Source organism: Sceloporus occidentalis, unplaced genomic scaffold (assembly GCF_023333645.1).
Source record: "Sceloporus occidentalis isolate IW3139 unplaced genomic scaffold, rSceOcc1.0.p SCAF_4, whole genome shotgun sequence".
Classification (NCBI taxonomy): domain Eukaryota; kingdom Metazoa; phylum Chordata; class Lepidosauria; order Squamata; family Phrynosomatidae; genus Sceloporus; species Sceloporus occidentalis.
The window spans coordinates 145,087,090-145,109,538 of NW_028316984.1; the positions used below are offsets into that span (position 1 = coordinate 145,087,090).

The 22,449-nt window shown below is 39.6% G+C and overlaps 1 protein-coding gene across 2 annotated transcripts in view; it reads left to right on the forward strand.

Moving 5' to 3' along the window:
- Nucleotides 1-22,449, forward strand: part of RPAP1 (RNA polymerase II associated protein 1) — a 71,882-nt gene that overhangs the window by 18,524 nt on the left and 30,909 nt on the right. For both annotated transcript variants that reach the window (XM_089521909.1, XM_089521910.1), the window contains exons 7-14: nucleotides 1,155-1,382; nucleotides 11,405-11,520; nucleotides 11,802-11,900; nucleotides 13,158-13,259; nucleotides 15,173-15,340; nucleotides 18,020-18,214; nucleotides 19,596-19,730; nucleotides 20,705-20,884. In XM_089521909.1, coding sequence (XP_089378035.1) covers nucleotides 1,155-1,382; nucleotides 11,405-11,520; nucleotides 11,802-11,900; nucleotides 13,158-13,259; nucleotides 15,173-15,340; nucleotides 18,020-18,214; nucleotides 19,596-19,730; nucleotides 20,705-20,884 — 1,223 coding nt within the window. The remainder of the gene's footprint in view (nucleotides 1-1,154; nucleotides 1,383-11,404; nucleotides 11,521-11,801; nucleotides 11,901-13,157; nucleotides 13,260-15,172; nucleotides 15,341-18,019; nucleotides 18,215-19,595; nucleotides 19,731-20,704; nucleotides 20,885-22,449) is intronic.

The following is a 22,449-nucleotide window of genomic DNA, read 5'->3' on the forward strand; positions in this document are numbered from 1 at the left end:
TCAACACTTGTAAAGGTGATGGGATGAGACAAAGGGCCTATACAGACAGGCGGCTCCATGCTGTCTGTTTTTGCCACAGAAGGAGACCACAGCAACCACACGTTGTTGCCTCTGAAGGGAGCAAAAAGAACATACTTCTGGGTGGGTCCTTTGTGTGTCCCGGCAGGGGCGCCATAGGCATGCTCGTGCACCATGACAATGCCCCATGTGCGTATTGCCGTTTGGGCACTTCACCACACATGTTACTGGGGCACGCGCTGTGTGGATAGGCATGAGCCATAATGGCGGCAGAACTAGGAATTGGAGCGTGTGAATGCTCAGCCCTAGCTCAGCCCAAGTACGTGTGCAGGCTGGCAAAAAGTGCTGGACTGTATTGCCCCACAATCTTCTTCTGAAGATCGTAGAACTCAGGCCAGCTCATATAGGGAGATATGGTGTTTTAGATAGTCTGGACCCAAGCTGTGTAGGGATTTAAAGGTCATAAACTCCATTTCGAATTCTGCTTAGAAATCGACTGGTAGCCAGTGAAGCTGTTTAAACACGGGAGCTCTGTGATCCCTGTAACCAGTCCCAGTCAGCATCCTGAGTGTAGCAATTTGGACCTGCTATAGCATCCAAACAGTTTCCAAAGGCAGCCCTACTTAGAGTGTGTTACAGCAATCCAAATGGGATGTAGTTAAAGCATTGTCACCAGGAACGGGTGCAGCTGGTGCACTAGTTTTTTAAATATGCAAATGCACTCTTGGTTTCCATTGAAACCTGGACATCTTCAGGTAAGGCTTGAAAAGAATCCTGACCTGAAATCCTGGAGAGACACTATTGATAAGTGTCGAAAATACTACTAGACCAATGGTCTAACTCATTGTAAGATAGCTTCTTGTGATTCTGATTTTTTCATATCAGACCATGAATGACCCAGTTATTCTCATAGCCTGATTTATTTGGCAGATTACTTGTCAAGCACGAATGTGGTCCCATTTCTTTTATTTGCAATGAGAAAATTACACTCCAATCCAAAGGCCAGTTAGATAGGCCTTTGACAGAAATATGATCCTCAGTACATTTGATAACAAGATTCATAACATAAAGCATGGACAAAGCATCACAGAGGACTGTTAATGCTTTTTGTATTTGTTTCATGTTTTTATTATCAGATCCCAGTTTAATGGCTTTCTTAAAGTCACGACATGGTACTTCTACAACTGAAGGAAGAAATGAAAAATTGGAACATGAAAAGCCAAGCAAGTTTATGCATTCAGAAACACAGCCTGCACCCCAGGAGCAAGGAAAATCTCACTTATCTCAGAAGTTAGTCATTGAAGAAGAATCAGGCATTGAAAAGTCTCTAAGGACTGAAGTCTCCACAAGAATTGATGTCCCAGGTAATATCCATGAAGTGTGTAGCTATCTATTGATGTGGTAAATTGCCAATTTAAATCCAGTTGTTAGTCCCAACTAAAAAAGGGAATAACAGACTAACGCAAAGAGCAGTCTATAGTGACATCGGCTACTCTGCGACCCTCTTCCCTCTCTCGATCCTTACCTCCCTTGAGAGGATCAGGAAGACAGAGAAACATTAGGTTGCCCTCGAGCCCACAAGTCACCTCCTTTTTCTGGAGTAGAGACGCCGAATCCAAGGATCCGGCCTGCCACTAATAGAAGAATAGGGAGCCAAACCGCCCCTATTCCAAACGTCTGATTCCCTACTTGGGTCCACACCTTGGAGTACGGAGAGAGTGGAGGCATTTTTGTGGCCTCTGGCCGCTCCCCTCACCCGCGCAGCAGCTGGTCGCCAGATGGGAGGGGGTTGGAGGCGATGGTTGGGCCTCCGGCGCTCCTTCCTCTCTCCTCCACGCCTCCGCGCAGCCGAAAGGGGAAGGTAAGGGAGGCGTTTTTATGGCCCCCGGCCACTCCTCTCTCACCCACGCAACAGCTGGTCGCCAGATGGGAGGGGGTTGGAGGCGATGGTTGGGCCTCCGGCGCTCCTTCCTCTCCCCTCCACACCGCCGTGCAGCCCGTATTCAGTGAGTTTAATTTGCAGTTGGATTTAGGCTTTCAAGCAGAGCTGCAGGGGGAGTGGATTGCATTCATGCTTAATTTGTCAGAATGTTCATTGCCCAGTTTTAGTGGCCATAACATCTCAATTCATGTTTATAACCCATGTGGTGCAGTTGCAGTTTTTTTTTTTGTTTGAAGCATTTTGAAGATTATGACTGTCTTGATAATATAAAGCAGTAATCCAGGACTTCAGAAGAACCGCTGGAAAGTCATGGAGGATGTCTCATTGCTTTCTCTGCCACTCCCCTTCCCTGTCTGTGCCAGCCAGTAAATGGCCATGTTTGGTGCAGGGGAGGAAATGTTGCAGTAGGTAAAAGGTGGAGTTTTTTGGAGTCGGTGGAGACACGGGCTAGTTCCTCTTGATGGAACTTTATGCTACATTTCCCTGATCCAAGATCTTGGGCTGTATTTTATGATGTGGCCTCTTAAAGGGAGAAGGACTGTTTCAGAGGAAATAATAGCCATTTACAGTTGCAATTGCTGATAGAGTAAATTTGAATGGCACCTTCACTTCTTGGCTGGTCGTGTGTCCTTTGGGAACAATCAATGTGTTTGCTGATTCACTCATAACATTACTGTGCCAAACGAGAATATAACCCACTATCTTTAAATATGTGCACGTTTAGGGGACATTTTTATTTTTTGCAGCTGTCCCTTTTGGCATTAGTGTTTCAAGTCTGAGGGAATACAACAGAGCTCATCAAGAAATTTGTTTATTTGTGCTTTAAAATACAAAAAGATAGTAATGTCCAAGCATATATTAAAATCATAATTAAATCACTTAACATAAAACCATCAAAACACAGCGCAAAACCAGAATAAGATTAATGTTAAAAGGCATCGTCAGTTCAGAGAGTGTGAGAAATCATGCCAGGAAATAAAAAAGCACCAAAACCATTCATTGAGAAACCTGGGGAAATTAAAATAATCTTTATTTGGCATCAGAAAGATCAGAGCATAGTAATCAAGCAAGCTTCCCTTGGGAGGGCATTTCCTTATCTGGATGCCAGCATCAAAAAAGCCTTCTCTTTAATAATCACCTGGCTCACCTCCTTTGTTGCAGGGCACCTGGAAAAGGACCTCTGAAGAAGAGCTTAAGGACTCTGTGTGTGTGTGTGAGATATGTATATGTGTATGTATGTATGTAGCAGGAGGTAATCCTGGCTCCAAACCATTTTGAATTGGGCTTGGAAGTCACTGGCTTTTGGAAACTTTTCTTTTATTGCTGTATTTCTGGGCTTAGCTTTATCTCTCATTAACAGAAGCAGTGTGTTTGAAGTTAATAGAAATCTGTAAAGCACAGGCTTCTCAGGAGCAATCTAACTCTTTTCTGCATGCAAGTGTAGAGGACTGGATTTGTGAAATGGGTAACAGCATAGGAAACTGGGCTTCACTGTTGGCAAGTGTATATGAGGTGGTGGTGGTTTGAAATGTACTGGCAGTTACTCATATAGCTGTCAGTGGCAATAGATGTTTGTGCCTTTAAACCCCAAGGTGAAGATAGTGAATGTGTTAGAAAACAGATTGGTGACTGGACCTGGAGAAATGACTTACATAACTAGCTCTCAGTTACGGTTTCTGCAATTGCTAAGGCAGAATTTAGGCTGCTGTGGCAGAATGAAGTTGGCTGGCAAACTATGGTGCTCCTCCCACTCCAAACAGGCTATGAACATCAGACCTTTTGGAGCTGCTTAAAGTTAACAAGTCAGGTGAAGCTTGTAGGATATAAGAATCGTGTGCATTTAAATGATGTGTTCCTCAACCTGGATTATCTAGATTTAAAAGGTATGCAGTATGAGGTATCAGCTAATCAACAGACCTTCACTTTTCTCCAAATTATATAAAGAGAGGCTTTCAGGTTTGTGAGAGTGAAACATGAGTGAAGCACCTGCAGGACTCTTTCAATGGTCCAAAATGTTGGGTTTTTTTTTTGGGGGGGGGGGGGATCTTTTTTTTTTTTTGCCTTGAAATGTTCTCTTGGGGGCCTAGGCACATTTTCACCATTTTCTAATCCCTAGGCCCATTTAAGCCAGGAATAGTCTTATTTTGGACTGGAAGTGACCTCTGCTCACTTCTTGTTCTTGAAAAGATCTCTCATGGGCCTAAAACATGGTAAAAATGCTTCCCTAGAAGGTGTTACAGGGAAAACAATTTGGCACTCCAAGGTCTTGGGGGTGGGGTCCCTTAGCCTTCCACAGTTGCCCACCCCTGATTTAGAGAGTCAAACCAAAGTCCTCAAGGTTTTTTTTAAGCAACAGTTTCATCCAGATTCTTATTCTTCAGTACTGTACTTTGCATTATTTCAGATGAAGCAAGCATTTTCTCCCTAACCCACAGACATGTTGTGGTTACCAAAATGAGTAGAGCTCCACTAGCCATATACAGTAGCTTTCAAGAGTGTGAGAAACCTCTGAATTTTCCAGCCTTCCTGGAACTGTGAAAGGAAGGAGCTTGTTTGGTTAGCTAGAGTGGATCAGTGGGTCATGGGGATACCTCAGGCTGCCTGTAGCTCTAGCCTAAACTTTACAGCTTATAATTTCCTTCCATATTCTTCCCAACCATCTTGTTGCTTACTTTCCACATACATCCTTCACCCCTTTTCTTCTCTTCTGATGTTCATTCTGACTCCGATCCTTTGTTCTGCCTGTATTATCTGGGTCTCACTGCTGCACCGAGACTGCTTACTAAGATCATTGGATAGTTTTTGTATTTTGAGTGGTGTGGCTGAGTGAGATAAGGATGGTGTTTACAGTTTTCTTGTTAAGAGAGCTGCTTTAATGTGTAAGAGGAGGGAAAAGGTGGGCTAGAATTGCCAGAAGAGTGCATCTTATCCTCCTCTCTCAGCCTTGTCCCTCCCACATTTCTTGTTCATCAGATTGAATTTTTTGTTGCCGGTGCTCGAATAATAACATACATTTTAAAGAAAGAGGTTGGTGTCTCCTCTCCACCAGGAGAAAACTGTCCTTTGGGCCAAGCAGTCTTTCAGATTGTGGAGAGCACCAAAGAACAGTAAAAGTTTGATGAGATGGCATGTCTGGAGAGGCAGCGTGTATTGAGAGAAACAGAACTTGTTTCCCAGGAAAAGAAAGATGTATTGAACCAAGAGCACAGTGTCTGTGAGGCAGCTTAGTATATCACTGCAAAAAAAAAAAAAAAAAAAAAAAAAAAAAAAAAAAAGGAATAGCAATTATAAAAATCAGTGAAGCCTTTCAGATTGCCTAAGGTTATGCATGCAGCACATTGTGCCTAGCAGGAAATGTAATATTAATTTTGCATTAGCACTTAACATTGGAAAGCTACCACTGTTGATGCCAAGAAGTAAATTCATAATGAATAAACTAACAGCAACCATTGCTCCAGTGGGAAGAAGTCAGTCTGCTCTTGCAGCAGGAAAAGATATTCAGACTCAGAACTCATACTTAGATGAACAGCTTTACTTTCCTAAGTTGTGTTTGTCCTCCCCAGTGGAACCAGCCTTCTTGTTGTGTCTTCTTCTGTTTCCAATTTGAGTCCCAAATGGTCTGTTCTTGCTGGAGAGGAAAGCAGACTATGCTTTTGTGAAGAGACTGTAGTTCAGTATTTGAACTTGTGCTTTGTATGCAGAAGGTCCCAAGTCTAATTTTGGCACCTCCATCTGAGAGGATATTGGTTAGCAAGCAGTAAAAACACCTATGCCTGATTTCATAGAAGACTTCTACCTGTTACAGTAGGAAATAGAACATTTAATGGTTCACACATGCATGTTAATTGCTTCATGACCTCAACAGTTATGAATGACCCACTATAAATGAGGCACCTTAAATGTAGTGTTTTTCAAAAGGCACTTCACATGCCTTACTTACACTCTGTAACATTAGAAGAAGTGGGCTTGTATTCATGAAAGCTCATGCAAAAATAAAAACCAGTTGCAGCTACATTCCTTCCCCCTCTCTGCCCCTTCTCCTTTTTATGCTGCAAGACACTAACATAACTGCTTCTTTGAAAACTTTACACTGCTTACATTTATATTATCACAGTAATGGAGTGAACCTTAGGTTCCTCCTCCTTTCTCTCTTTCAACACAGCAGTGGGCTCACTTATGTTTTTGGCAAAATACATCTTGCTCTTCTTAACTAGAAAATTTTTTTGTTTATCTTCACTGTGGTCTGTTTGAGGCAAGCCTAAATCTCAAGCTATAGTGTTTGCTTGTTTGAATAAACCATAGCTAATAGTATGCACATTTTAAGGTTTAGATGGTATATTTAACAGTGATTAATGAAAGACAGCGATGATCTTGGCTCCTGTGAAGTAGGAGGAATGTACAACATAACCTAGTCTTGTTCTCATCATGATAATAAACCATAGTTTATCATGACATCAGGTGTGTAAACTGACTTTTGAAAAACATTGTATTTGAAGTCTTTCAGCAGTGCAATATGAAAATTTATTGTGATGCCAGAATGCTGCCATTAAATTGTAAGTAACCAAATGCTGTGAAATCAAGGGACAGGGTGAAATAATTCTTCCAGGAAGTATTGTGGCCATACATGATGTGTGGCCATAGATGCTCTTTAGTAATGGGCAGCAGATTGTGCATGCTACATGGCTTGGGTCCAAAATACTTAAGGGAACGCCTTCTTCCATACTGTCCGTCCCGCACACTAAAATCCTTGGGGAAGAATTTACTTCAGTCTAAAAGATCTAGACTAACTTCAGTCACCCAGAGGGCCTTTTCAACTGCTGCTCCGAAGCTATGGAATGACCTGCTGGAGGAGATCTGCCACATTTCTACTCTCACAGTCTTTAAGAAGGCTCTTAAGATGGATCTCTTTCGACAGGCCTTCACAACCTAACTCCTCTCCCCATATACTGTGATGTACGTTGCTCTGTCCATCAATTCCTCTCTTAATTTTAGCACTGTTGTATTTTTTTTAAAATACAGATTATTTAATTGTAATTTTAGTATTGGGGTGGGGGGTTGGGAAGGGACTAATTTTTAATTTTACTGTATTTTCTATGTATTTTTACTGTTGTAACCTGCCCGAATTCCTTGTGATTGGGTGGGCTGTAAATAAATCATTTATTATTATTATTATTATTATTATTATTATTATTATGCATTGACTGATTTGATTGATTTGTGATGCTTGCATCCTGCCCTTGCTGGAGGAAATTCAGCACAGCATTTCAGCTGCAAAACAGCCTTGTGAGGTAGAAGCAAAGAACTTTTCAGAATTAATCTGAAAAAGAATGGATTTCCCAGGACTTGTTGAAAGTCACTGACAAAATAGTGCAATAGATCTGGATTTCATACTTACTTTCCTATGTCAAGCTCTTTGTTCTTTCCATTACATCCCACTGGCTCAAATATCAAGAAGGAATAACTGTAATGTAAAGAGCATGGTAGAAAACAAGGTAATGAGCTCTGTGTCATGTTTTTAAGGGGTACTTTTCTGCAGTCCTTTCCTCCTGTGTGGTTCATGCCATTGTTATGGAGGAGACAAGTCTCTTGCTGACTCTAAGGTTATGGAACCTGGAACTGGAGCAGATGTGATGGTAAAGCTTGGTGGGCCATCTTTATAAAACATCAGTGTGCAGGACAGCTAAGTTGCAGGAACTGGCACTGTAAGCCTAATTATATGCTGCATGCTTCATTTTGACAAACAGAATGTAAGCATGGAAAGATTCAGCACATATTCATCATTCTGGCTGTCAGCTCTTGTTTCTGTAAAGGAGGTTCTCAACAACTGAACAATCTGCTGATAACCCTAGAATAGGTATAAGTCTTCTTCCACGCTTCCTGTTGACAAGATTGCAATTCTTGTGTCTGATGTTGCACATTACTAATCTGACTCGGAATATGGTTCAATCAGCCATTTTCATTTAGTGATTAATGGAGGGGGGAAAGCAAATAATGTATTACAAACAACAGAAGAGTGCAGTTCTCTGCTAATTTTTGCTTCTTCCTGCTTCACACCCACCATCATCCTGGTGTAGTCAGTCTTTCAGCGCTTAGGGAGGGAAACAGAATGAACATGGAAAGGAATGCCAGTTAGGCTAAAGTTTTTTTTTTTTTCTGGCCACAGCCTTTTAAGTTTGAAGTTGATCCTTTGCTTTTATTGTGTGTGTGCTTGTGCACATATGCAAGGCATCTTAGAAATTAACTGGACTCTTCTCAGCAAACTAAGCAAATGGAAGGCAACTTGAAATGCCTGAGAAGTTAAAAGGGGTAAGCGGCTTCAAAAATAGAGAAAGTTCAGAAAGTTGTTCTCTGGGACATGTGCTCTGGAAGTTTAGACTTTTGTAGGGGTGGGCAACTATCAAGAGGTTGAGAGGCACATTGAACCCCCCAGGGGCCATTGGAGGCCTATGCCCTATACCACCCCATCCCACCGCAAAAGAAAAGGTTTCTTAAACATGCATTCCCTCTGGCTCTCTAAGGAACTGTCTGGAGACATTTTGCTATATTTTAGGCCCAGAAGAAGCCTTGACACAAACAAAACAAGAAATGACTTTTAAAAATACCAGGTGAATTCTAACAGGTTACTTGCTGTTAGATAAAAGGCCTCTCCTGGGCATAAAACAGTCTAGTGTAGTAAATGTGGTGAAATTGCTCTCCATTCCCCCTGTGGGAGGCATTTGCAGTTCATTTTCCCCCAACAAAATTATTTTCAATTTGGGGGGAGGAGAATGCCAAAGACACAAAAATAGCCTGAAGAGCAGCATGTGGTTCAGGAACTGAATTTTCCCCACCCTGTTTTATAGAAATGCCTTTATAGCTCACTGTTATTTGGACTGATGTTTTGAACTTGTCCTTTATATGTTTTCTTTGATAATGAGAAAAATGAGTAGTGGAAACTGTTCTATGGGACATACTTTCTGAGGGTAGATTCACCCTTCTGTTTTGGGAGCTGCTTTTTAATTTATGCTGAGTGTTAGTCTGAATTAACCACGTGTATGGTGAAATGATTTTTTTAAAAAAGTGGCTTACCACCTTTATTAATATAAATCTAAAATTTTGATACAACTTTCAAGTGTTCAGAATGCTTCTCGTGCTGCATTTAAATGTAATCTTGATAACAATCCTGCAAATGCTGTCAGTATTATTTATACATTGTGTTGTAGAGGAGGAGAGTGAGGCTGAAAGAAGAAGAGATGTGATACAAACCTGGATTTAATGTAGTATAGTTCAGTCCGTTAGCCACATAACTATGCTTGCATTATTAATCATACATATTTCTTTAGTTAGTTTCCAGCAAGTGATGAAGGAGAATTTTGTTCAGTAAATTGACCCAATACACATTTCCTAAACAAATAGGCACATAAGAAGGCATTTGTTATTGTTATTGCAGATTTTGTTGTTTATTTTCTGTCATATTTTGTTTTAATGTTGTTTTTTGTTGTTATGTGTGCATTAAAATAAAATTTGCTGTGTAACAAACAGAAAGCACCTGTCCTTTGAGATGTATGTTTTTCCAGGTTCTGCAATGTGGTTCTTGTCTTTTAAAAAATGCTTAAAATGGGTATCTAATGGGAAAACTGCATGTAGTTTGGAATGCTGGTTTTTTTTAAGTTTAAGAAGCTTTTTCACAGAAAATGTGAACAAGCCTATGATTGAAATATAAATGAAATTGACACATTTTCATTTTTTTCAACTTTAGATAGTCTCAGGTGGACTTACAAAATTCAGTAGCACCTGATGGTTTCATGTCAGTGAATTGGTGAATCCATTTCAGGGTTTACTCTGGGTTTTAAAGAAACCAGGCAGGGTGCTGAACCCTGTGCCCGAAATGGGTTCACCACCTGAAGAAGAAGTTCCTTTATATTTCATTCAAAAGCCCAGAGCAGATTCACTGCCTAATGGAACCAGGTATTGTTCTTATATATAAAAGATATACAAAATATGCCAGCTGCCACCACAAAAATTACTATATTAAAACAACTAAGATGCATGCTGTATTCATGAATAAAAACAGTGACGAGAAGAATACAACAGCCAAGAACTAAGTTTTAAAAAGAGTTTCAGTGTTAGTAAACAGGTAGTGTTCTTATATATATTAAAATCTTTATCTATTGATAAAAGAATGGGTAATATCTATTGATAAAAGGAGAATGGGTAATATATATCTTGATCCTTATTAGTACTGCAAACATTTCAGGAAGTTTGATTGTAGTAGCACTATAAAGGCTACAGTCTTTCCCAAGAGCAAGATTAATTAACAACTGTAGGCCTTCATTCTGAGTAGACATATGTAGGCATACATTGTAAATCGGCATCTGGATGGCATAGTGGTTTGAGAGTTGGGCTATAACTGGAGGGCAGGGTTTGATTCCCTGCTCAGCCATGAAACCCACCGGGCAAGTCACATGCTCTCAGCCTCAGAGGAAAGCAGTCACAAACCTCCTCTGAACAAATCTTGTCAAGAAAACTCTACGATAGGGTCACCATAAATTGGAAATGATTTGATGGCACACAACAACAAAGGGTTGAAAATCAGCCCCAGAATGGTTATGTGAACTGACCATTAATTCTAAATTTACCAGTGCTTTGTTTTAACATGATTTAGATGGTATTCACACTAGTGCCCTGGCATCCTTCAGCCATGAACAGCTTTCTACACACAATTTAGTAATTTTATTAAACAGACTGGCAAGCTGTTAATACTTGCTTTCCCCTTCTTTCTCCCTTTTACTTATTGCTTGGTCTGTAGAGTTAAATAATTTTACTCCTTAGTATTCATGCCATTCAAAGACTTGTTTAATTGGTAGTGAGCTATAAAACCTCTTCATTTGATTCTTTGCCTTTTCTTTCAATTTATGGCTTATTATTCATGGAGGTCCAAAATTCTGAACAGTGCTGTAAATGAGAACAAAATAGCACTCAATTTTAGTAAACCTTCCAAGTCTTGCTTTTAAACATTGTTCCTTTTCTAGATGATCACTTTTGTCTCCCTTGGTATCTTCATTTTCAGGTCCTTTTTCTTACAGCTATTGTTGGAGTGTTATTTAAATCATTAATCTCATTTTGTGTTTTGCTTCTGATTTCTAATCTCGTATTCATTTTGCATCCCAATTGGTGTTTGGTTCTTCATTTAATCTGTAAATTTCATTAATGATGCCATCCACATTCCTTCTATATATCTTATGCATAATTAAATTGTTAGAAGCTCTTTGATGTTTATGTTTTGTTGATGAGTCAATTTTGGGTTGTTGTCCTCCCACCCCACCCCACACCCTGTTTCTTGGCTATACAATGAAAGCAGAATTTGAAGCACTTTGCAAAGCCAGAAATGTCAGCAAAAAAAGTGCTGAGTGCTCTTCTTTTGTGATGAAGAAGAATAACATTGCCTTTTCCTTTTCCAAAAAGCTGATGACCTTCCTGTGAAGCCTCAGAAAGAATGGCTCCACATGGACAGTGTAGAGTTTGAGAAGCTGGAGTGGATGAAAGACCTTCCTCAGCCTCGGTGGAGGAAAACCAAAAAGGTTGGGAGAATAAGATGCAATTTCTTCTCTCTCTTTCAAATTATATTTTCTTAGGACAGTCTTCCCTAACCTTGGAGTAAAGCTCTCATCATCCCCAGCCAGCATGTTGATGAGGCTGGTATTGAGTAGCCCAGTACATCTCAAGTATACCAGGTTGGGAAAGGCTGTAATTACAAGAGTTGACTTGGGTTGCAAGATCTAAACCCTACTAGATTTGCGCTATCTGGATGTCATAATCAGCAAAAAAGGATGATCTTGTTCTTTTTCTTTCCCCCCTGTAGGGGATGCAGGCACGCTTCAGTCTGAAGGGAGAACTTATTCCCCCACATAAAGACTTGCCTACGCATTTGGGTCTGCACCACCATGGAGAGGAAGCAGAAGTAAGACAAAAAATGTACATATGTCTCTCTGCCCTGAAACTAGATTAGACTTGCTGAATGGTGTGTAAACATTTATGTAAATCCCTTTGTGTCAACGGATCTACCCTGATGTGATTATTAAAGAGATCTAGGTCTCTGTTCGTCTGTCAGTCCTTTGTGCAGTCTTGGACTAGATAGACAAGGTGTGATTAATATATCTTAGCCAGAGATAGATAGCAGTCATTTCTTTTGCATAAATTTAAGGAGGAAGTAACATTGATGTGGTGGCTTAGTGGTTAAGGTGCCAGTTCTGATTATCATAAGCTCAGAAGGTTGGCAGTTCAAGGCCCAAGTGCCACATGATGGGGTGAGCTCCCATCATTAGCCCTAGCTTCTGCCAACGTAGCAGTTCAGAAGCATGTAAATGCAAGTAGATAAATAGGTACAAGCTTTGGTGGGAAGGTAACTGTTCCATGCAGTCATGCTGGCCACAGGACCATTGGAGCCATCTTTGGACAACACTGGCTCTTTGGCATAATAACGGAGATTAATAACATTGCGACTAGACATTAGTGTCAAGGGAAAACCTTTACCTTAAACAGAAATAACTACTGTAAAAGAAAAAAATTGGAATAAGGAAGATGAAAAATGCTGGGAATTCCTCACCTCCCCAGTAACACTTCAAGAAGCCACTCTTCCAAGTGCACCCTTGCCACTTGCTTCTTATATACATAACATTTTAACTGAGAAGGCATCATTCAAAGGAATATCACAAATTATAGCTTGGAATGTGTATTGTTTTTTAAAGAGAGGTTTGCTATTCCTTACTTTTTACCTTAAAAAGTAACTTGGTGGCATTCCTCATTACCCTCAGGGTTTTTAATTATGGTCCATTACTATGTACTTTCTCCTTTTTTTGTTATCATTAAACTGTTTAAAATATAAACTCCTCTGAAACTATAACTATATAGTCACCATTATTACAGGCACCTTGTTGGCTACAGATATTGTACTATGATCTTGATTGCATGGTGGAACTGTCAGAAGAATTATCCTGGTGACCTTTTTCTTAATAATAATAATAATAATAATAATAATAATAATATTTATTTATTTATACCCCGCTTTTCAGCCAAAAGGCTATCACAAATATTGTCTTGAGGAAAGGTTAATATCTATACTGTATCTTGGAAATTTAATATAATAATATAATATATGTAATCATTCTTACCATAATGATTTTGTTTGGATATTTTATATATTTATATTTTACTATAGAGAGCTGGCTATTCTCTTGAAGAGCTCTTCCACTTATCTCGCAGCCAAGTCATTCAGCAAAGGACTTTGGCTTTGCAGGTGCTGTCCCATGTTGTCCAGAAGGTGAGCAGAACATTGCATGGAATTGTCTTCTTCTTTAGTAGAGGCATGTAGCTGTTTTGACTTGATTAAGTAAAGGTGATAAGATGGTAAGTTGGGAGACAAATTTTCTCCACTCCACATGAACAAACTACCATTTGCTGAATCATCAATATGCTTTTTGATCTGTAACATCATGCAATTGGTCCTGGATAGTCTCTTAAATTAAGTCATTTCAGCCTTTTTTGCTGACATGCATGATTTCTTGAGAAGTTGTTGGGTGTTTTTTTTTTTTTTACAAATTTAATGAATGCCAGACATCACAGAGTGCTGTGGCTTGTGATGGTTCTTGGATGGACCATGGATTGAAAAAATAGATCTAAAATGCTCTCTGCATGACAGTGTAGTCTTGTACAAAAAATTGTATAAATAAATATACAAACATTACATAATGTTTGTATATTCATCTACTCTTGCATTCATCCACTATGTTTTGTGGCTGTCTCTTGTGGTCAAGCCAGTTTGAAAGGATGCTGTTGAAAAAACCCTGAAATGTGTGGTTGTCACATTGTTTTTTGATGTTATTAGCTAACCTGAAAAATTGAGGATGTGATATATTTCCTGGGAGCAAGCACCATTGAAATTCTGTGGGGATTATTTTTGAGTTAATCTGCATACGAATAGCCTGTCAAAGCAACTCATAAATGAATGTATGAGTTACTGGCAAAACTGCAGAAACAAAATCCATAGCATTTATTAGTAGGCGGTAAAACTGAAATATTAGGTGTTGCTTATACGGTAAAGCCTGGCATATTGTATTTAGGGTCTGCCAAATTAGGACATTAAGTATTTAAAGCAATTGGAAAAGGTTATGAAACCTGGATAAAATAGACCATAATCATATATTGCTATAAACCACAATCTCCAAATTTTAGTTGCTTTAGTGACCATTAGCAGACTCTCATTATTTGTCCCAAGTGTAGTGGATGTGGGAGAGGGTGAGACCTAATTCCCAGTCTCAGATGTGAGCACTTAGCAAGAAACACAGTTCTTTTTAACAATATGTATTTTGTCAAAGAGCAGAATGAAAAATAGTTTTTTAGAAAGAATGTCTGATCATTCATAGTCATAAAATTAAAAATGGGGAAATTAAAGGGTCCTGCTGCACCTATGAGACTAGTTGGTTTATTTTAGCATTAGCCTTTGGGGATATCAATCTACTTCTGACCCCCACCCTACCCTTTTCTGTTTTTTGCTGAAACAGATTAACAGAGTTTTCTCTTTGAAAATTAGAAGTCAAAATATTAGATTCTCTTGGGTTATGTTGTAGCCCTCTTTGTTCAGTTTGAACTCATTATAAGGAGCTTCATCTGTTTTCTTCAGAGGTGTAGGAAGTGCTACTGAGTCCTCCCATGCCAATAGTACTTTAGGCCTGGTACAGATGGGCCGAAAAGGACGCCCTCATCACATGCGAGGGGCGGTGCTTCTAGACGCCCCTCGCATATGACGGGGGCATCCTCGCTGTGTGGCGCCAAATAGATGGCAATCGTAGCGATGACATCACTGCTGCGCAGCCTCCAGATGGAGCCGCGAGGCAGCAACGTGCTTGTGCCACTGCCAGCTCTTTGCGGCGGTGTAAAAAGGAGCCGCTTTTTAGTGGTTTTTTTGCGCAATCGCACCGCGCAATTTGGTTGCTGTGGCGCGGCTATGTGAAAAAGAGAGGCGGCTGCTGGCCGCCTCTTTCTGGCGTTCTGTACCCTGTCTTAGTTTCCTAGCTATCATGGAGTTATGCTTCAGTGGCTCCACTGATGGTAAAGGTAATATTGGAAGAGATTACTGTGCTATACAGATGACTATCCTCTGAAATAACCACCACAACCACCAGCTCTCCCTCTTCTTCCTCCTCTAAATTATTTTCTTTATCATATATATTCCAGGCCAAGACAGGGGAGTTTGCCACCTTGCTAAAGGGGAGTGTTCTGCGAATGCTGCTTGACGCTGGTTTCCTCTTTCTGCTCCGTTTCTCCATAGATGACACAGTGGACAATGTTATTGCAGCAGCTGTCCATGCCCTCCACACTCTTCTGGTCTATCCAGAGGATGAGGTTAGATTTCCTTGAATCCATTTGAAAAGTTCTTGTAACTGTTGATACCTATAAGAATGAATTCCTGTCCTTTCACTCATCTAAGTGTCCTGTATTGAATTAATCTTTTATGTTAGGGATGTGGAGCATGTGGCCCTCCAGATGTTATGGGAATGTAACTCTTGTAAGCTGTCATTATTGGCTTTTTTTGCTAGGATTCAGTGGCATTCCAGTCTGAGAACATCTAGCAGTCCCCACGGTTCTCCATCCCTGCTTTGTTTACTGTTTACAGGCCTGCAATGAAATTTCTTTCCCAATATTGTACCTATTTTTAATGCATTCTTGGGTGCTGAATTAAAAAAACACAACAAAAATGTCATAGCACAGCCAAGTTCTTTCACAAATTCTTCACAAATTCAGTATTTTCTATAAATTCAGTTGCTGTGGACGCTGATGCTCCAGTGCAGTTTCTTTTAGTGTTTTTGAATGAATTTTTGTGTTTTATATAAACAAATTAAAGTGTTTTAAAATTCTGTTAGAAAATGTAACCCCTTTCTTACTCTTTGCATGATAATTCTTTGCAGGATCATTTCATTCAGGCACATATTACAATGCAGAAACTTCAAACTGTGAGGAAATTGTACATGTTGGAGCAAATCTGAGGTCATTTTTTGATTTAGTATGCCAAATTCCTATAAAACTGGCATACATTTTAAAAAAAGTTTTTATGACCCTCAGTTTTTCAGGCCTGTATTATTGTTATTATTTATTAATACAGCATCATTGATGTACATGGTATTTTACAAGTAAAACAACCAAAACCTGGGTCCTCTCAATGGTACACAGTCTAAAAATATATCTGTATGTGTATGTGTACACACACACACACACACACACACACACACACACACACACACAGATAGAGAGAGAGAGGATATGAAGTAATAATAAAAATACAAAACTATACATACAATTGTAAAATAAATTATCCCAATAAAATACTAAAAATTCAATAATCAAAATATACAAGATTATAAAACAATATTAAACTAAAATTCCAAAAGCTTTGGAAAACAAGAAAATTTTTAATTGAGATTTAAAAATTTCTAGGGAAGTAGCAGTCCATCAGTGTCCGGGGAAGCAATTTGAAGAGTAAGAAGCAGCAAGTAAAAAAGGATGAAGCCAAGCCAAGGAAGAGGAATCCCTTGGTTGATTGAAAAGCCTAGAGTTCCTAGAATGCATATCTCGAGCAGGCTGGAAAAAAGAAATAAGGGCTGAAAGATAGCTGGGAGCTAGGTCGTGTAGGGCTTTGAAAATTAAAACAAGAAGCTTCTACTGAATCCTAAAAGGAGTAAGTGGTAACCGGTGAATAGAGATTAAAAGCAGAGTAATATGATCAGAACAATAGGTGAAAAAGATAATCTTAGCATGTTGAATAGAATGTTGAATAGAAACTAGAGGACTAAGGTGAAATAATGGAAAACCAATCAAAAGAAGATTATAGTAATCAAAGTGGGATATCATCAAGGCATTAACTAAACTCTTGCATTTGTTCTCACTGACCCTCCATACGCTTGTAGTCCCCTTTAAGCCCTTGAAAAATGTTACATTATATTTCTGTCATCCTACTCGTAATTATTTTGGAGCCACACGGAGCATATAATAGATGGAAATGGCTAATTTGGGGGACCTGTTACAGTTCTGATATTGTGAAACCCGTAATGGAAAAACTCCTGATTCTAGAAAACAGCTTGAAAGTGAAATTGAGGTTTTTGAAAGCTGTTAAATAAATGAGACCAGTTTGAGAATGCATGCAATTTATTTTCAGATGGCAGGGTAGACTTTTGTTCAACTTTCAAACATTTATGAAGGGCAGAATGTCAGTGTAAATGGACTTCTTGTTTTGTATTAATATCAGGTGACCTTTGGGAAGTGAAAAATTGATGGTAACTCTGCGTTTTTAATTTGACAGAAATATAAAGCAAAAGAAATAAATATGGTGGCCATATTCTTTGTGTGTGTGTGTGTGTTTTTTGTTTTTTTTTAGAAAATGTAATGGATCTTGTGTCATTCTACTGATGGAACTGTCTTTGCCAGTGTAAGCAAGAGATGGACAGTCTCCTAATCTTCTAGTAAAATTGTTTCTAGAAAACCTGCCAAACCAGATTTTTGAACAACAGAGAGGTCTGCAGGATAAATGGAGAGTGGAGGAAAGTCATATTCTGTTAGTGTCTTTCCATTAGTGCAGTAATGGATTTTTAGTCCTACATGTTCCACAAAATAAATAAAATATTCAGTAAAGAGAAGCTAGTAACAGTCTCTATGCCATTTTCATTTAAAAATTTTTATTTTTATTTATTTAATTTCTATGCCGCCTTTCTCCCAGAAGGGACTCAAGGCAGCTCACAAAACCATTTAAATATTTTACAATTAAAAAAACCAAAATAATTAAAATCAGCTAACTAAAAACAGTATAAAATTGTCCAATAGTCTGAAATGTATTATTCCATGGTGGAGCCATGCATCTCCATCAAATGTCTAAAAGGAAAGTAAGCAATCTAGTAAGTGTTTATTTATTTGGAGGATTTTTAGTCTGCCTTTACTGCATTAAACTCAAGACAATATTATTTGGAAGAAGTTTCTTGAGATCTAGCTGTGGCTTCTTCTTCTACTGACAAGATGCATTTTTTCCCCTTCCAGGAATATCTTGACAAGACTTTTTCATGGTATCAGGGTATGACTGTTCACCCTTTTACCCCCAACAATGAAGACGAAGAAGAAGAGGATGCTGAAGAGGAGGAGGATGAACTTGATCCAGTCCAAAAGACAGCAGGGAGAAAATCAAATGATGAAAACAAACCAGATCCAGAAGTGGCACGGTATGATGTTGTGAAGGTAAGCTTATCAAATCTTGTCCAGAATCCACATCTGTTTTTTTTTTAAAAATTGTGTTATGTAGTCAGAACTGTTACTGAGTCAAAACTAATATTTTGTCTTAGCTAAAACACTTTCATTAATCTCACTCACCTTACTTGTTTATGGTTCAGTGACTGGCATGTTCTTCCTCAATATCTGCTTGAATGGAAGTTATTTTGAAGATCTCTTGGCCAGACATGGTGCCTCACCCACATAGAAGGCCTTTGCAGTGAATTGTCACATGTTCATGACCTGGTGTAAGATCCATTTTAAATGAATTAATTCTTTGGTAGTGCCAGAAGACACAAAAGAGGGAAATAAAGAAGAGTAAGTTACTGCTAGGACTGAGGCAAATTTTTAATAGCAATAAGAAAGTACATTTCTATACTGTTTACCATTGAACTAGCACTCCCTAAGCTGTTCACAATGTGTAAGCGAATTGCCTCAAATGGATGGGAGGCTGAGTCAATCTTGGAGCCCTCCAGAATTGAATTTACAACATTGCGGCTACAGGACTTGCATTTAATCCATGCACCACTCGGGCTCCTCTGGTTTGTTAATTCCTTAGCTACTTAGTAGGCCATAATCGCATTCTCCTTGAGACTTAATGAACAAGAGTGTTAAAGACTATAAAAAGAACCCTTCTCTACTTGACCACCATCATATTATCCAGCTATGTGCCTGTGGGAAACCTAATGGAGGCCAGGAGAGCAACAGTCCTGGCCTGCTGTTTTTTCCTAGTAACTGATGTTCAGAGACATTTTACCTCTATTGCTGGAGAGGCATATATACCCACTGCATCTGTTTCATAGCCAGTCGTCAATGAATTTACCTAATTCTCTTTCAGGTATATTGAAGCTGAAGCTCACTATATCTTGAGGCATTGAATTCCATAGTTCAGCTAGACACTGTCCAAAGAACTAGTCTTATAATCTGTCTTGAAAGTCCCACTGTTTGGCTTCATTGAATGACTGACCCTAGGTTCTTTTGTTATCTAAAAGGGAGAATATTTATCTCGAATCTATTTTCTCCACACTTTACAATTATTTTATACATTTTTACTTAGCCTTTTCTAATGGAGGAGTTGTCTCATCCCCCCTGATTATATTATATTTAGCTGCACCTTTTCCAGTTCTGCAGTATCCTCCCACTTTGCTATGAGACAGGAGATCTGGGGGATTTGGTTGCTTTAGATACTTCTTACCTTTAAAACATTCTGCAGATGTTACATAAAAGCAAAAGCTTTTAATTAGTTAAACTAATAATAACTTGATATCAGAGACATCTAATAGCTTTTGAAGCATCAAATATTGAAAGGAAATCCAGATGGTGATGCTGCTGATGATTCATTTTTTCCAAGGGACTTCTGAAGACCAAAATTCTTCACCGAATAAGGTACATTCTGGAAGTGATGCAACCTGTGCCTTTGGTAGTCCTGGAGATTCTAGATATCCTCACTCGCATAGCAAGGCACTCCACTGAAGCATGCAGCCAAGTAGGTACCGGTGTATATATATTGAGATAAAGAAAAAACAAAAGAAAATGGTTCAAAATCTTTATTAGGATAGTATTTTTATTAGATCAGCTGAAAGGTCACATAATACTGTGCAGGCTTTCATGTTCTCAAGCTAAGTCATATACAAAGTAAAAGTGGGGGAAGGAACAAGTGGATGATATTTAACCCATGGAATCTTCACCTGGTTACAGGCTGAAGATGAGAAATAGGAGCATACTGATTCAGCAGTACCATGATCTGAGATGATTTGAGGTGCCTCTTCCTCACCAAGGTCTACTGGGAAAATAAACCTGAATTAAATGAAACGATTGATCTTTAGGTGAAACATAAAGTTTCCTATGGTGTTAGCAAAGTGCAGAGGCTTTTTAAAATTTACATCGTTGTAGATAACTGGTACAGTGCACTAGTTTAGAAGCTAGGTTGGGTAGCTTTAGATAGGGTTTGTCAAGTAAAAAGAAATTCCTCTTTATTAGAGAAGATGTGAGTAAAGAAAAATAGAGTGTCTGTCTGTCTGTGTGTATGTTTATACCACTATATGTAGTGCTTTCAGAGAAGTGGCATAAACAACCTGAAATATAAAGCCTGTAGAATCAAACTAATCGGTTGCAGTTATAAGGATTCCATTCTAAAGATTCTGCTTTAGATCTCATCCCAGGAGAAATGTGGGGTATAAATTCAATAAATAAGCTAAATAAATTGCAAAAAGGCAGTCTTTCCCCTTCCCATTAACAAATGCTGTTCTTTGCTCTTTGGTCCAAATTGGTCAAAAATGTTCCTCCACAAGTTACTCTGTGTGTGCATGAAGATGTATAAGGTTATTCCGATTCATATAAGAAACAGGTTGAAATGGTAGCTGGGATTCTTCAGGTGTACTTTGCCAGATCACAGATCTTTGTACCCTGTAAAAACTCTGCTTCTGACTGTTCTTTATTTGAAAAATGTGTGTTTTACAGGTCCTGGATTGCCCTCGTCTTATTGAGACTGTTGTCAGAGAGTTCCTGCCCACCCAGTGGAATCCAAGAGTAACTGAACCTGGACAGTTTCTCACAAGCCTTCATGGAGTTCCATGTGCCACTGCCATGAAACTAATTAGAGTCTTGGCATCTGGGGGACGGAATGCAGCAGCCAGGCTGGTGAGGACAGCACCTGGCCACAGTCTCTCAAGCTAATTAGAAGAGGAAGAAGTAGAATTTGTAAAAGATTATAGTTGGATTCCAGGACCAACTAAGAAACAAAAAGGCAAATTAAGAATAAAAAAAATTCTAGAGCCTGCTGGCTAGCTGTTGTCATTCTCTCTCTCATATGGACACAGCAGTTTGAATTTTGCATAGTTATTATTATTATAAACCTTTATTTATAAAGCGCTGTAAATTTACACAGCGCTGTACATACAGTCTTTTTAATTAGACAGTTCCCTGCCCTCAGGCTTACAATCTAAAAAGACACCACACAAAAGGAGAAGGGAGTAGTGGTGGGGAAGGGGATGAGGTCCAGCAGTTCCTCTGAACGTCCAAGGCCTGGACCAAGGCAGGTGGACTGTAGGGAGGCTTGGCTTCATAATGGATGGTTAATCTTCATCCAGGGAGGCAAGCGACACGCAAGGCCTGGGAACGCTTCTCTGAAAAGGATGGTCTTCAACTCCGTTTTGAAGCTGGTTAAAGAAGTGATGGCTCTTGTTCGTGGGGGAAGAAGGTTCCAGGAGTGAGGGGCAGCGAGTGAAAAGGGGCGAATCTGAGATGGGGCAGAGGAAATCCTGGGCTGGGACAGCAGACCTTGACTGCCAGAACGGAGGGCCCGAGTGGGAAGGTGAGGAGAAAGAAGGTCTGATAAGTAAGGAGGGGCCAACCCATGGAGGGCTTTATATGTGGACAGCAGGAGCTTATACTGAATGTGGAAAGGGAGGGGGAGCCAGTGAAGGGATGCCAGCAAAAGAGAGATATGGTCAGAGCGGTGGGCGGATGTGATAATGCATGCAGCTGGATGCTGGACAGAAATTAAAGGACGGAGGTGAGAAAGAGGAAGCCCTGCCAGAAGGATGTTACAGTAATCAGGTCGTGAGATCACTAAGGCATGGACCAGGATCTTGGCAGTAGAGGCGGAGAGAAAACAAATGGTGGTGGATATAAATAATGCAATTATATCTAGCACCATTTGTTTTCATTGTGCAAAATTCAAACTGCTGTGTCCATATGAGGGGGAAAATAGCAACAACCTGGCCAATAGGCTCTGGAATTATTTATGATACAGGTTTTCAAAGAAGTGCTATGTCGGGCGGAGTTGCAGAAGGCAAAGGAGAAATGGATGAGGGGAGGACCTGGGAGACCAGTGGCAGTGGGCAGTAGATGAAAGGGGAATGTTGCTTTAAAAAAAAACAACCCTCTCCACCTATTCTTGTATGGTTTGTTTAGGAGGCTTAAGAAAAGTGCTGCTGGACTCCTGCAGTGCAGAGGTCCTCCTAGTCCAGCACCTGATAGCCCACCAGATGAATCTAGGAAGTCCACAGACAGGCCATTAGAGCAGTATCGCTTTCTGTCCTTTTTCCTGCCAGTGACTGGTACTCAGTGTCATAATGCTTTTAATTAAGGATTTCAGTTTAGCCATCATGCCTAATCATAGCTGAGAAAAGTCTTTTTTTTAAAAAAAGAATATAACTACCAGAAGCCTCGAGCCACCAAGACCTCAGACTCTGTTGGCCAGA